The 16,993-nt window shown below is 36.0% G+C and overlaps 1 protein-coding gene across 1 annotated transcript; it reads right to left on the reverse strand.

Annotated features, from left to right (window-relative positions):
- Positions 1 to 9,128: 9,128 nt before the first annotated feature.
- Positions 9,129 to 10,566, reverse strand: LOC124645263. Its single transcript, XM_047185061.1, has 2 exons — positions 10,485 to 10,566; positions 9,129 to 9,892 (listed from the first exon to the last, which is right to left on the reverse strand). Exons 1-2 carry the CDS (start codon positions 10,564 to 10,566, stop codon positions 9,621 to 9,623), a joined length of 354 nt encoding a protein of 117 aa, XP_047041017.1. The 3' UTR covers positions 9,129 to 9,620.
- Positions 10,567 to 16,993: the final 6,427 nt, after the last annotated feature.

Here is a 16,993-nt window from a genome sequence, read left to right on the forward strand (position 1 = left end):
ATTTGGTGACGTCGCTTGAACATGAAATAAAAAATGTATATGGCCAAACAGATTATAGTGGCATAATCAATTATTACATCAAAGTGCACTGCTAGATGCAGTATAGCACAACAATCGACTACGCACTTAATTTCAAAGAATAGGTACCTATAGACAAGAAAATTTAAACAATAACCAAAAACTTATAATTTTTTTTGCCCCCTAAAATATCCACATTCCGCACACACACACACCTTTCTTTGAAATTTTATTCAACTTATATTTTGTACTTAATTGTCTACAGGCAACTTTTTATCATTCATCATTTTTATACCAGCTAAGTACTAACCAGCAATTGAGCAGCTGAGGGGGTCTTATTATCCTTGGAACTCGGTCTGTCTAGTGGGGAATAATCCAGTTCTTTTGTAAGTCTGCTATAATTACAATTATCATTTCAATACCAATGGTCTTGTTTTTTTATATAAAAAGAGCATGGTTCAGCGACTGCCAGATGCAATGAATACCATTTATTCATATTATTTATTTACATTCCACAATGTATAGAATAGGAATTAAAAAATGGTTTACAGCTAAGTACCTAGGAGGATTGTGGACCTAGGAGGGTACAGCAAAATAAAATTAATCTTACATCTATAATAATAATTATTAAATCCATCGAAAAAATATACAAAAATCCGACAACTGAGCCTACAATTAAACATCTACATTTGTTTATTTGTTATATTTGTCGGAGGCGAACATCAGGATGGCACTATCGTCCGACATCAGCAAGGGTAATCGAGCAAAGAGATAACTCAAACAAACTCAAAACTCAAACGTTTATTCAAATTAGTCAGAACAAAAGACAGCCCCCAAAACGCCCGCCCTTCGCCACTTCCTATGTCTTTTGGCTGGAGAGAAGAAGTGACGGAACAAACTCCACAGCAACACATGTCTGTCTGTTAGAAGAACCAATTAAATTTCACAAAACACTTTACACTTTACAATAAAGCGCGCCAAAATGTTGTTTCGCCGGAAACGCCACCAGAGGGCGCGCTTGCGTCTCGTTTAGTGTCCGTACTAATGACAGTCTCCGACATATTCATATTTGTATTCATATCATTTATTGCGTTCCACAAGTTTCACATGGTGTTACAATAAGCTTACAGCTACGTACATTTGTGGACCCTGTTAGGGCACAGCAACATTTGGCATTTAATGCCAGTACATTAAATAGTACTTAAAACTAATTCTAAATTATTATGGCGGTAGTTTTAAACATTAGGTATAATAGGAAAATTTATTATATAGGAATAAACATGAGACTAGACTATATGCTTTGTAACAAAATAACAGATATTTGCTGAAAATATAAAAGATCAAATCATCTTTTATATGCTGCGTTTATTTATTTATTATTTTTACACAAGCTTCTTCTGGACTGATCCCTGGTAGAAAGATCGTCATCATCTTGAAAAGATTCTAGGAAAGAGGGGTATTGGATTGTCCAGGTAACTGGGTTGAAGAGGTCAGATAGGAAGTCGCCCCACGTAAAACACTGGTACTTAGCCGCATCCGGTTAGACTAGAAGCCGACCCGATATTGTTGGGCTCGGGAGATGATGAACTTGTACGATTCGGGAGATGATGAACTAGAACCTTTTGTAACATACATAAATTACATAAAACTAAGATTTTGCATCAAACAAAAAAAGGTTTTTATCTTTATGAGATAAGTTTTGATATTGGTATTGAAGTTTAGATAGGTTAATTGATACGAACTGCCTTTGTTTAATTTCTAAAGTTCTAATAATTCAAATGTTATCTGAAATACTAACATAAAATTTATGTAGTATAAAAGTTATCATCACAATCCTTTGATTATAACTATTGGTATTAAAACGTAGCATTCCACCGGAAGTGCCATAATCTTTAGAATCGTTCATTTCAGCGCCAATGTTATTACACAAAGTGTCAGTGAAAATATGTGGCAACTATCTCTTGATGCTATAGAACCGTGAATCGTAAACCTGAACTGCCGCATGCCAGCAGCGAGAGCAGGATGCAATGACGTTTGCTAGAGCGAGGGGTCATATCAGGGGGGGTTTGCGACAGTCAACAAGGATCCAGTTGCTGGGACTGGAGGCGGCCCTGTATAAGCCATAAATATGTGCTTTCAAGGGCCTCGGAATGCGCCACTCTCAGTTTCCCAATTTACGGTGGGAGTGGGAGTGGGCTCCCATCGGTGAGAGGGCGATAAAGTACCTGGGACTCGTCCTCGACAGCCAGTAGAACTTCATCGAGCACTTCCAACAAAACTCCATACTGGAGAAGGCAGCTGCTGCCTTCAAGCAGCTCATGCCCAACCTGCGGGGCCAGACGCCTCCTGCCGGAAATTATATGCGGGAGTCATTTGGTCCGTGGCTCTTCATGGGGCCCCGGTATGGGTATGTTTCGGTACGGCCGTGGACCGTACACTATCTGAAAGTGCCCCCAAAGGGTGATAGCCATAAGGCTTATCCGAGTACCGCACGATTTCCCGCGATGCAGCTGGCCTACTAACCGGACTAATAATAATAATAATAATAATAAATTGTTTATTGCACAAGAATTGAACATACACTATAACATAAAAACTTTTCAACATGTTTCATCGCTAGAGTAAATACAGTGTTGACGTGAACTCTGGTACCCATGTTAAGATTTAACTTGTGTTATGGGTACCAGCGCTCTTACATAGTTTGCTCCTAAACGATTACATTCCATTGTGGTAGTAAGTTACCATAGAAGGTGGCGGATGTATACGAGTCTTTTAAAGTCTATATGTTTACAAATATATATTATATATTAATTACCACAAAAGCCTGTTTGTGTGTTGTGTGTGTTATGTATGTTAGTGTGTTGTGTTTGCTGTGTATGTGTGTGTGTGAGAGTATGTGAGGGAGGTAGTGTGTGTTGATACCTATGTCAAGAAGTGTTATTTTATAATATTGATAATGTGAGAAGGTCTTCGGTCTCAGCATAAGTTTTGAGCATGAGCCATTTGGTGAGTACACTTTTACATGCATGTTTGCAGAGAGGGTATATGTTACACTGTTTGTTCAGGATATTATAAAGATGACTTCCAATTATCTTATAATGACGACTAGCCAGAGTAGTTCTGAACCGTTCCACCGGACATACCCTATATGTTCTCCTTCTTTTTTCTCTTCCTTTCTCATAATGTAATGTGGAGTGTTTTCTCAGAACTGTTTGGAGCACAAAAAGCTGTCGTACAGTAAGAATTTGACATTCATCATAGAGTTCTGATGTTGGGTATCTAAATGGCTTACATGTCATTACTTTTAGTACAGCTCTCTGTCCTCGTTCTAGTTCCAAGAAGCTGGTTTTTGCCGCACCCCCCCATACCGAAATGCAATAGCCCAGTATGGATTGACAAAGTGAAAAATAAATCGTTTTTAGTGTTTTCATATCAGCAGACAGTCTAAGTTTTTTGAAAATGTAGATTAATTTTCGTACGCGCGACTTCAGATTTCCTAAATGATGCTTCCAATTTAGATGACTATCTATATACACTCCCAGATATTTGATATTATCAGCTCTGAATAGTGTTGGACAATCGCAAAGCGATCTGGGAGGGGTAAATACGCAGGAATGTGCCTTGAGTGATAGGGATTCTGATGAAGGTTGGTTGCAGGATGTTAATGAAAAGGTCAGGTATGTGGTCTTTGTTAGGTTTAAAGTTAAAAGATTATCAGCCAGCCAGTTCATCACATTACTGAGTGCCTGTTCTGCTAGTGCAATAGTTGAAGGCCAGTTACTGTCATGAATAATCAAGGCGGTGTCGTCTGCATACGTAAATACTGAACAGTTGGAGAGATTAAGTTCACAGAGGGAGTTGATATAAGCCAGAAAGAGAGTAGGGCCTAAAACCGAGCCCTGAGGCACCCCGAAAGTAAGAGTAATGTCGTTACTTACATACGACGTTACTTACATACGACTGCCAATGTGGGATCTGAAGGCGAGTCTCTTGTTGCACCTGTATGACTGGCGCAAGGAGGCACGCTGCCGCACCACTGTGCGGACAGCCCTGAGGTCACGGTGGCCACATAGTCCAGGTGTGCCCTGCGTGGGAAGGGCACCGGCGCCTCCTTCTGCGAAGCAGTTGTGCTCGAGAAGGAACTTACCAGGGGCGCCGTGTGTCGCGAGACGACTCCGCAGGCGTGGGTGGGTCTGTGGGCGGTGAGTTATAGGGGCTCATCGTCTCCCTGTCTTTATAGAAAAAAGACGTGTCGGCGGCGCGCGTTGTTCCACGTTCAAAGAGATGTCAGCAAACCCCAGCGGGGCCCAGAAGTGCCAAGGCCTGCCTGGCCTGAGGGATTGTTCGAAAGAGTCAGCGCGGCCCTGGTACATAAAAGGTTTACGAAGAAACATGATTGGTTTTAGTTAGTAAGACTCTGATACTCACTCTCTGCTGCTAACCCACAGCGCGGGGAGGGGTGTCTTGATGATTTCTTATCGAAAAAGGGGATCGCAAGGGAAAATTACAATCCCTATTGGAAACTTACCTACCTGAAATTTCATGAGGATAACCGATAAATAAATAGTTTGAAAAGACAACTATTCACTGTTGTCATTTTATTTTATTTTATTCAAAAGGAACTCCAACAAAGGATACACATTACATGCATAATTATAAAAAGTTATTTAAAGATTAGTGTTCCTTCATTTATAGGAAAACACATCATGCATACATCATCTTCAAAGTTAAAATCAAAGAACGTAAACAATATTAAATTAAACAACACATGAACTTACAAATTAAATTAAACATTTGAAATTGGAACACGGGTTAAATAGTAAACAATTAAAGATGATTTTGATAATTAATAATTTGATGATTCATTACACAATCAAATGTGTCAATGAAAATATGTGGCTACTGTAGTTTGATGCTTACAACCGAGATACGTAAACCTGAACTTCCGCATGCCAGCTGCGAGAGCGGGATGCAATGACGTTTGCTAGAGCGAGGGGTCTCATGGGAAAATTCATTGGAAACTCACCTGGAATTTCATGAGCATAACCTATTAATCATAATTTTTAAAGACAATTATGAATGTTGTAATGATTATAAGCAATTAGAACACATAGAAAAAAAAACTATTTGATGATTTCATTAAGATCGCAATATTTATGCGGGGATGAAGTTCAGAAATGATTTATGAGATTCTTTGTAGGTAAATCTAATATAGGCTGTAATTTTATCTGGTTACTGCCAGTGTTCTCCGCGGAATATGAGTGATACCGTGGGAAGACACACTCACATCATCATCATCATCCTCCGAGCCTTTTCCCAATCATGTTGGGGTCGGCTTCCAGTCTAACCGGATTCAGCTGAGTACCAGTGCTTTACAAGAAGCGACTGCCTATCTGACCTCCTCAACCCAGTTACCCGGGCAACCCGATACCCCTTGGTTAGACACACACACAAATATACTTTATATATGCAAAAATGCTAAGTAACAGCGGTATATTTCACCGCAATAAATTATTACAAATAGATGACCTGACACCATGACCTAGTTTCAATTATTATTTTTAACTCAATCGTAGCAAGTTATATAAGGTTTAAAGAATATTTATTATAATGCAGTAGGTACTGAAATAGTATCTCTGAGGCGATGATATTAGAATGAGTCTATCTGATTGATTGATTGTTGTACGTGTATAAAAACAGACCCATCTTTGTTTTGTAATATTCATTTTAAAAACATATACTTACATTTTAATTAATTTACTTAAATAAAACATTAAAATGCTTGTAATTAAGTAATTTATTTCTTACTATCTACATATTATTCGTCTTTCTTATAGCTATATTCTTCAGCGTTCTCCACGGATGGTCCGTCATTCTCTGCTGTAGCCTCCTTCGCATCATCTTTTTCTTCTCCAGCATTCTCCAAGGATGGTTCTTCATTCCCTGTTGTCTCTTCTTTCACGTCATCTTTTTCTTTTCCAGCGTTCTCCACGGATGGTCCTTCAATCCCTGCTGTTTCTTCCTTCAGATCATCTTTTTCTTCTCCAGCGTTCTCCAAGGATGGTTCTTCATTCACTGTTGTTTCTTCCTTCAGATCATCTTTTTCTTCTCCAGCGTTCTCCACGGATGGTCCTTCAATCCCTGCTATTTCTTCCTTCAGATCATCTTTTTCTTCTCCAGCGTTCTCCAAGGATGGTTCTTCATTCACTGTTGTTTCTTCCTTCAGATCATCTTTTTCTTCTCCAGCGTTTGCCATGGATGGTCCTTCATTCCCTGCTGTATTTTCCTCCACATCATCTTTTTCCTCTCCAGCGTTCGCCACGGATGTTCCTTCATTCCCTGTTGTCTCGTCTTTTGCAGCATTTTTCCCTTTATTATGAACATCTTCAGGATTTGAATTGCTTTTGGCTCCTTGTTCAGTGTCAGCTGCATCTGACGCTTTGTTACTGTTATTATTTCCCGTAACTTTATTCATTTTAGTGGCATTATTTTTCTCGTTTTCATCTTCTTCATCGGATGATAATATGGTTATGGTGTCTATTATTGTAACTGGACGATCACATAATCTGAAGTGTTGTGCTGTGATCTCGTACAGCCAATCTGCCGGGCACTTCCTCTTCACGCCTGTTTGCTTGCTCGTTGAAGGTTGATCGTAATCTATATAACCAGAGGGAGTTTCTTCCTTATTGTAGTTGTGATCGTGCGACATTTTTACTTAATATTTGGTTAAAACAACGCAGATTTTTTTTCACTAAGTACTTGCACAGCGGAAGTGCTGTTTACTACTACCAACCACTTAGCTACCTGTAGATATTGAACGGCGTATACAGTGTAACCCAACAATTTTACGGAGTCATCGCATCCGTCAAACGCAGGTAGCTCAAAGTGTCATCTTTAAAATCAAGTTAACCTAGAATACACAAAACATGAAAGACGAATAGGGAAAGTGAAAGAGATGACACATTTGTAATGTTACCATAGATAAGAAGTTAAAATTACTTATATCAAGTTACTCGAGCCTTTGAGCTTGTGTGTTTTTGTTTTAAGAATACTTTTAATTTTATTAAGAAATCTTACAGATTGAAGCTGTGACATTTGTTTATTATTATTTTGCAGGTCATTTCGGTTTTTCACTTTCTGCGTAAAGTTTACATAATGATCGTCATGCAAACCTTAATAATTGAAAACTCAATAAAAATATGACTACATCTCGTGCCGTTTCGCCATTTAAGTTTTATTTGTAAATAATACAATAAGCGCATTATTTCAGACTTCATTTCGGGAGTGATTATTAGATTTTAAGCCAATTTGTTTAAAATATTTATGTCATTGATAAAAAATATCCGCATAAATAAAAAAATATAAAGAAAGTATGATAAATGTGTGGCCACGGAGGGAGGAAAGATAGCGGAGATGCCATAGGAAACGTAGGTCAGGCGCTTTCTTGTAGGTTACGGTAAAGGGCAATAAGCGTGACGGCATGATTTGTTACTAGACCTAACGAGGCATTCGGGTTCCTTCTCAAATGAAAAACCAAGATTGGTCTTCATTGTTTGGTAATTTAATTTTGAAAATGATGGCCGGGTCCCGTAAATGGCATTTAAGGGTGGAGATGTATCATTCCTCGTCTGCCGAATACCTGCATTTTGGCGTGCAACTTTCTTAGGACATTTTTCGTTATGAAATCTCCGCTTGTTATTTTGTTCTCCACGTGTGTGGTCAATTGTTTCGTTGTCCACAATTTCATGTATTTTAGTTAGTACCACTTTATTTTGGTAGCATCTCTGTAAATCAAAGCCTTGGAGGACATTATATTTTTTTGTTCTGGCATGTCACAGAACCAAAGAGTGCTCTAGTTTTTTTTTTTCTTTTGAAGCGTTTTGACCTGAATACTCGATTTACTTTCCCTTTCACTCGCCTATAATTGCTCTTTCTAACACAAAAGATATGAGCGTGTGGAATGGACAGCGGTATATGTTTTGGTGGATTGAATATAGTATGTGTCACAAGAAGGGCTGGCTACTATTAGCTTCAATGAATGCATCGGCGAAATAAAACTTAATAATTTTCGATAGGTCCAGCAGGGACGACTGTACAAGTACTAGACTAGTTTTAGGTTAGGTTGGTGTTAGGTTTTAAGCTTTTTACTACCATTACTATTCGCTATCAAAATATTGATACGCCGATGATAAGAAATGTGCTGCGACTCCCGTTCACTATTTAGCATGGTGATATGACCCTATCGAGAGACTTTTTGGAAGAACTTATTGTTTTTACAATTTGCTTGTATTGCAGAATGAAAGTATTTCAGATATAGCTGAAATCATCCACTAACTGAAAGTTACCATTTATTAATTATGTATTTAAGTATGATTGAAAGTCATATATAATTGTTTATGATGAACAAAAACATAGTTATCTTACGGATTTATTTTACCTCTCCCATAGCAGGCCTGCTAGAATTCAGCAGTGTCTACACCTTATTGTTTTGTTTTCCTTCTTGTCTTATGAGCTGGACAATTTATAAAGAATTTAATGACCTAAGAATACATCATCCTCCGAGCCTTTTTCCCAATCATGTTGGGGTCGGCTTCCAGTCTAACCGGATTCAGCTGAGTACCAATGCTTTACAAGAAGCGACTGCCTATCTGACCTCCTCAACCCAGTTACCTGGGCAACCCGATACCCCTTGGTTAGACTGGTGTCAGACTTACTGGCTAATGACAATGACCTAAGAATACACTGTTTAGTATATGACAGATAGCGAAACTTGAGTAATATGAAAAATAAAATAAGTAATGTAAAAGTATGTAAAAGCTAAAGTATTCAGCGTTGATTACCTGGCTGTGTATCTCCTGTTTATGTCCATTATCTACATCACCATGTGTATCACATTAACTGTAGGTGTGTGCCACTAATGGTTGTTATAAAACATTGATGCCAGTAATGATTTCCACTTGAATGGAATAAAAAAAGAGAACTGAGAAAGGCTATTAAATGCCGTGTACAATACTTACTTTGTAAGTACACTCTTACAACAAGATTTATTGAGGTAGTCTTATTTGGAGATAAATGAAAATAGAGACAAAGAAGTAGTTTTTATTGTCACGATATCTGAACAACGTGAAACAAATAGATAGATATGCATGTGACAATATAGCAAGCACATTTAAAAACAATAGCGATAGAGCTGTATAAATAGAGACATATCTGGGTTAAAATTAAGTATAAAAATACAAATCCACAGCCTAAACCAGTCCACATGATAACAAATAATATAAAGATATAACTAACAGTAGGTAACTTTGGTTCTAATTTTACCTAAGTATTTTCAACAAATTCAAACAGAATAACATTTATAAAATTTGGGGTGATAATTACTTTAGAATACTTTTGTATAATCGATAAGAAACCTACGGAATTATCAAACAATGAACAATTTACCCAATAAAGTAAAGAATACTTAGCAAAGATTACAAATTTCTTCCAAAGGTTTTAACAATGATTGACGGTAAAGATTATATAGAACAGACAATTGTAACTAGTCTACAAAAACACAACAAGTTGAGGACGTACCACAGAACACCAGGAACACAGAACATTTAAGCAGTGTGACGGCATTTGATGTGACAGATGCCGTGGTTCACATGACGCGGTGGGACGGGCTTCACGACCGCACGTGCTGGCTTGTCCACCTTTTGTTTTGGCTTCTTTTTCGGCTTTTGTTTCGGCTTGCCTTTGTTCTCCAACACAAGAGCTTTCAGTGCCTTGGCAAGCTCACTCTCGACACGAATACGCTTGGTGCCGTTACGTTTATGCTTATGAGAATTGCGCTTCTTTTTCCCCTTTTTCTTCACAACGTCGACCTCCATGCCTGTAATGACAATTAAAAATGTTTAAGTATTTTATAATGTTCTGTATCATATTTTATCTCAAAGAGGACGTTTTATTACCCAACGGTCTTTAAAGTTCACTCTTAATCACCTACAATACAATTTTCACAACGTTTCTGCCTATATGAGTACATGTATGTTTGTGCCCACTGACCTAGATACGAGCAGAATTGACGATGGCCGAGTAGGCTTAAGAGACAAGATTCACACGGCTTTTAATAGGCTAGGGGTGTTAGCGATAAAATATTGTTTGAGCTTCTAATGCCAAGATTATATCATTAACAAAAGTAATTACAGTATGACGTCATCATTATGGTTTCACTTAACACCGCATTTGTTAATGTCCTCCGTATATTATTTTATGTAAAATATAAGGAATAGATTGCTCATTCATTAAAAAAGCGAGTTCCTACAATACATAAAAGCAGTAACTTGTTGCGAGCAGCGATGAATGGGCACATCGCCAAGTTGTATAGATGCTCGTCTCATATACTATGGAGCTGTGTCCCAATCTATCTGCGGGAACGGAGCATACATTAAAATGAAGCATGATACATTTTTGAATTCACTAACCTGACATCAATTTGCTAATCTTGTAGCCGTAAATTTTGACTGGAGCCAATTCAATTCGTGGTCCGAACAGCTCACCTACCATTACCAAATCTCTGTATTATCGATTCTATGCTTTGCGCATGTGCAATTTAAAGGCGCCTATGGATACACCAACTTATTTTATAGTTCGGCAAGGCAGTTTTCACACTGCCCTGTCATAAATTAACACTCGACATCTGAAAATCAAAAGAGCCACTTTACAATGCCCGTAACATTTTCCTGCTTCGTAAAATCCACTTTAACTAAAAATTACTCTATAATTAAGGTTAAGTTATGAAGTAGTTTGTTGGTAAATTCGATAACACACGCCTACATGAAATATCAGAATTGTTTCAAGTTAAATGTAAACTCGTAATAGTCCAGTGTTCTTAATTAATCAAAACTAAGTAAAGAATAGCAGTAGTGAATAATACAAGATGCCATATTTAAGGACAAAACCTTGAGTTAATGAAATTTTCAAATCTCCCGCTAAAGTTTCCACGGGCTAACCTAGATACATGGACTAGATACACGAACTTGACTTTTTCTTATTTACCGAAGAATTCTTCATTGTTTCAATTGATAAAATATATTTTAATCAGTGGTTTAAGTAATAAAAGATTGCCGCTATAGCTATGAATTCGAGATTAAGATCTACGAAACGAAAACCGCGGCTTATATTGCAACGAAAACTTTTGGACTACAGTATTAAGTATTTAATGAACTTGAAAAATTGTCCTCGTTGTCCTCTTTATATGTATATACATCTGTAATTTTACTCTTATATTGCTATATTACAAGTCTTAAAGATCTTATCAAAATAAATTTATATATAGGTATAATATTATTCAAATCAGTTACACATTGTACGATGTGAATAAGTTCATAGTACAATAAATTCTGCACAACTATTTATTACTCCGGCAAACCAAAAGAAATAAAAACAACAAAGTGAGAAGAAAAACACAACACTAAAGTAAATTATGTATATCGATTTAAGTAAAACAAATTATCTTCTTCATAAATTTTGATTGAAAGCTCCACAAGGGTTGAACAGAATGAAAAGTATGTAAAAAGTTTGTAAGGCCTATTTTACTGATACAATATAATACAAACATTAAAAAGCCTCCCGTTGGTCAATAAGTGTTTCTGCCGGTATTGTTGTGGACTATCGAAATATTATCATTATCGATAAAAATCCCTTAACTTGCTTTGGGCAAATAATTAATGAGGTATATTGAATACCTCGGCTTCCTACTGACTTCACAGGATACATTATGCATATCAAATTGTAATACAAAAAACTTATTAAAACGAGATGTGAAGAATCGAATGAATAATTCATACTTCCGCCCTCAATGAGAGCAACACTAATATATTCGACTAACGACCCGGACGTGATTTATGGAAATGCGTTGCTGGAGGTCACCGTTAACGCGTAAACTCGTAAATCATCCAAGTATTTACACCACGTAAATTGTAGCAAATCTAGCAATAATTATATTTCCACTAAACATAGCTTTAGCATTCATAATTTTAATTTGTAATGAAACCGGAATAGAAATAACAAAGTTACAACTCGTCTAAAACCAGCTTTACGTTCGAGATACGATCTTTTGATTCTATCGAGATTTTTAGCATTGGTAACTTCTGTCGGTGCAGCGCGCGCCGGTCACTTGTCATCTCGCCATAACGAGGTACTCGTAACAAGGTCGTATAATATAAAACAGAAGATGTAATTGTATTATAACTTGTGATCGTGAAGCTTGAGAGTATACACCTAGTTTGCTGGTGCAGCGAGCTACAGAGCTGAGCTACTTCTCTACACGGATCACGCACCTATTCCTCTACAAAACTTCTACGCACAAAGAAAAACTGATCAATAACTTTCTAGAATTACGCAGCTTTTTCAACAATCGTCAAATATTTTCTTCGTTTTTTCTTGAAACATAATTAAGAGTGCAAAAACTTCAAGAAAAAATTATTAAAACCAAAAGATCGATTGAAGATTGTTGCGATTTGAAGACATCCATTTTTGGGCAAATCTGATACCGTCGAGACGGAGCAGAGTGATTCGCAGATCAAACAGAAGAATCGCGGCAATCGGCTTCTCTGTACTACTGTCTCTTCAAACAACCCTCTGAATACGAGAAAGAAGCTGCGTATTTTGATATCATTGTATTAACTTATACTTTTTGACTCGCATCCTTTTGGATCTTCAATTTTCTATTGTGTAATTGTTGATATCTTTACTCTACACCCAAAATGGGCATGTTACAATTTTTGCACCGTTACGCTAAAATTAAGAGGGGTCAGCCCGAAGAATTACTTAACAATATGAGGTTTTATTTTCCTGATGTATTTGCTATGGGATCTCTGATCTTCTGGAATGGTGTAGTTGTAAGCCTGGAATTCATCGATATTTACGTATACAAGATATAATGTTCTTTATAACAATGATAAACTATATGTTCGTTTCATTCTTTACTTTAATGTTAAAAGGTGATATTACTTAAGTGAATGTTTATAATTTTAAAATCATGTGATCGATGTATTTTAAACAATCTACTTTTTAAGTTTTGTGTATATCAGTGTATTCTGTCCTGTAACCGTGTATTACTTCTTAAATAAATGGTTATAAAATATTTGTTTGTTTTTATTCAATATCCATTTAATTTTAATGCCCTCAATATACTATCTTATACATAATATAGTTATTAAATAATGTATCAAATATAAAGCCAATTAATTTATTTGAAGCATATTATTCTATGGGCCTGCAATAAATCTCACTGTCACCTGAGTGTTAGGTGCCTTTACACATTATAACCCGACCCTCTGTCGGATTACCCTGTCTCACTAAGGAATACCTACTTAGCTGCTACGAAATTACTACGATTTGTCTTATCTAGGCTACACGCTACGAAGAGACTACACGCTACGAAGTCGTAGCTGTCGTTCACCTTATCAATTTAGCTTGTAAATATGATTTGCAGAGAAACAATAATTGTTTCGTAACCGTGTCAATTCTTAATAGAATTTCTTTAACATTAATATATTTGGTTCCTCTCATCTTCCATATTAATGCTCCATAAACTTTTATTATTAAACACATTGCGAAAGTAATTGTTATTGCTATGACTACAGAATGACTGCGGTGATCGGTCTGACCCACCACCTTTAATTAATTATACGAACCATCAATTTAACATGCTGCAGTAACAGCATAATATTTTTTATTCAGTAATCAACGTAGCAGGTAATCTGCGTATATTTTGCTACACAATATTCTTGGTCGTATTTTGAACAGCTAAATCTATCAAGACTATTTCATCATTTGAATGTAATGTTCTGACGTTTCAAATAATTTAGGACTAAACAAAGGTAGACGATATCTAAATATCTGCTAAATAAGGTCAATTTTATCGTTATGATAGGAGCACTACAAAATACTATCCAATTACTTTTGTCTTTTGCATAGAAATAATTATCATGATGGCGATAAAATAAAAAGTCCCTCCTGTCTTCTGAAAATCACCCAATATTTTTGTAAAAATTCTATCATGTTTTATATGGTAACTAAGTGTATCATGTTCGTTTTTTGGCTTCGTTAATGAGCAACAACATGGCTCCTCTGTTGATATATCGATCGCAAAGATGACAACATTTTTCATCCCTTTTGTATGTATACGTATGTTGATGTCAGCGGTCAATAAACCGGAATTCTCCTCGATACTCCGAATGTACTGTGAGGCTGCACTGCGCATGTACCAAAACTCATGTGCTGTACTTATTTTTTTAGAAGCCTTAATTTTTATCTTAAAACACTAAACTGAAATCCGTAATTTGGTCAATTATTTTTCTATTAATATAATATACGAATATTTAATTCAACTTAAGACAGTTTTAAGCTGTAATTAATAAAGTGGAGGTTCAAATGACATGTTCTCACAGTTTTAAGAAACGACAAAATAAATATATCGAGGATCTAAATTAATTAATTCAGCAAAATAAAATGATTACAGTTACTCAGATTATATTTTTAATGTATACTTTCAATATTAGTTTTGATGATATTAGCTTGTGTTTTGACTGTGTTTTGTCACCGGAAAACAATAACAACTTATTTACAGCGACAAGCAAATTCATTTAACATTCGAATCAGCTTTCAACGAATTAAATATTAGAAGAAAAATTCAGTAAATTATTTTGGTTGTGATCATTTTGATATTCGACTTTTTAAAAGATAAAAGGATATCGAATGACGTTGCATACAGTGCCTGTGTCCCCCACTACTCTAGTGTGCTATGTGCTGTATGTATGTGGTACCTACGTTCTAATGCGAACGCAGTTTGGGATTCAGACGGCTCTGCGAGCTCGGCCGGGACGGCCAAGCTCGCCGTGCTGTTTCATAAACACTATTCAAAATTAAATATGAAATGGGTGTATGAGTATTTTTCTTTGTAACTGTATTGTGCTGTATTTTTAAAATGTGTAAATTAAAAATAATTACAATAATTTAGTGCAAAAAAATAAAATTTAAAAATTGCTTTATAAATCCTCAATCCTCAAGATACAGGCCTAGTTTGAGGGTTTTTTTAGTAATTCTTTTTGGCGAAAAATTATTTTAACTTTTTTTATATGCACTTACTTTTTTATGAAATATGCACCTGTTGGTGCTTTTAACGGTTTTATTTACGATTATGTGAATTAAATGGTTAAAATAATATTTTTAATCAATTTATCTTTTTTTCAAGTGGTTTTACTTCAAAAATAAATTTTAAAATAAATATTAAATCTTTTATAAATTAAATTATTTTAATCGCATAAAATATATTTTTGAACATTAGAGTCGAATTAATATTACATAATTAATTAATTGGAACATTTTTTTTTCTAATTATTTTATAAAAATGTATAAAAAATATAAAAGTACATTGAGTTGCAACCTTTGAATATAGCATAATTATAACGATAACCGAACCATTTTCAGCTGTCAAATCTCCGATGTGGCCAATGGGTGGCAATTTCCCGGTTGATTGTGGTTATTAAACTACAAAGACAACGTTGTAGTTATAGTTCGGCCATTCAGAGAATGCGTTCCTGACACGTCGCGATTGAACTGACGACGTAACTTTGCAATGGCGTTGCACTTACGATAAAAATATTTTTGCTGGTTGTTTACCGTTTTAACAATTGAGGAGCATTAAAACAACATTATTATATCAATAATCAATGAATGTTATTACGTCGTCAGTTCAATCGCGACGTGTCAGGAACGCATTCTCTGAATGGCCGAACTATAAATGGTGTATATTACATTATTTTCACTTTTTGCAATCCCAAATAAATATATTTTTTAATTAATACTATTTATCTTTAATTGTTCTAAACTTCGAAAAAAAATCACTTGCACTTTCGTGGTGGCTCGTTGTTCAATTTATATTTTAAAATAAGTTTGCTTTTTGATTCCTCAAACATAAAAAAAATCGCGCTTGCTTCGCTCGCCTCTTGCTTTTTTTACTATGATTATCTTTACTTTTTAAATCCTCTTTGTTATAGTTCGGCCATTCAGAGAATGCGTTCCTGACACGTCGCGATTGAACTGACGACGTAACTTTGCAATGGCGTTGCAGTTACGATAAAAATATTTTTGCTGGTTGTTTACCGTTTTAACAATTGAGGAGCATTAAAACAACATTATTATATCAATAATCAATGAATGTAGTTACGTCGTCAGTTCAATCGCGACGTGTCAGGAACGCATTCTCTGAATGGCCGAACTATAATGACATTGTTTCTTAATTTCACCTTAACTAAAAAAAAAATCCGCTCACTTCGCTCGTGCTATCTTAAATATTTTGATTTTTCTACTCGACTTCCTTTTTCGACTATAAACGTAGCAAAATAGCTCAGTATGCTGTAAATTACTTTTACTGAATTTGACTGTTTTTTGAGTTTGAGGCTGTTAAATAAGAGAAAAAAATTCTCCATTTCCTAATGAACTTTGTTATGAACTACTCTAAATACTTCATGTACTACATACTTCTCGCAACCTTTCAATATTTAGCGGGCGCTGGGGTAATGGTAATGTAGCATCTAAGCGAGATGCTCATAAGCATGCTACGCAGGATTCTAACTAAATAAAAATGCTTCATCAAGATTGTAAAAGTATTGTCATCTGTCAGTTTATTTTTTGAAGGAGAAAAATTAATAAAATATAAAACATAACACACACACAAAAAGTTCCGACTGTACAGGTTTTAGTCCGCCACATGTTCCCCCCGGCCAGACCGTGACTACGGTCGATAAAAATCGGGGAACTTTACTCGACGCCCGCTTCTCGTTATTTTCGCCCCAGATGTCGTATTGGTGTTAGTAGTGTCAGCTCTTGTGATTTCGTGCTGCGCCTCATCACGTCGGGGTCACCAATGTAGCATCTAAGCGAGATGCTCATAAGCATGCTACGCAGGATTCTAACTAAATAAAAA

This window comes from Helicoverpa zea, chromosome 31, assembly GCF_022581195.2.
Source record: "Helicoverpa zea isolate HzStark_Cry1AcR chromosome 31, ilHelZeax1.1, whole genome shotgun sequence".
In the NCBI taxonomy this organism is placed as follows: domain Eukaryota; kingdom Metazoa; phylum Arthropoda; class Insecta; order Lepidoptera; family Noctuidae; genus Helicoverpa; species Helicoverpa zea.

What these genes read in the sequence shown, in the direction of transcription:
- LOC124645263 (XM_047185061.1), bottom strand. Translation starts at nt 10,566, where the DNA reads ATGGTAGGTGAGCTGTTCGGACCACGAATTGAATTGGCTCCAGTCAAA. An exon ending in GATTAGCAAATTGATGTCAG is followed by an intron (nt 9,893 to 10,484) that starts GTTAGTGAATTC and finishes TTGTCATTACAG; the next exon opens with GCATGGAGGTCGACGTTGTG.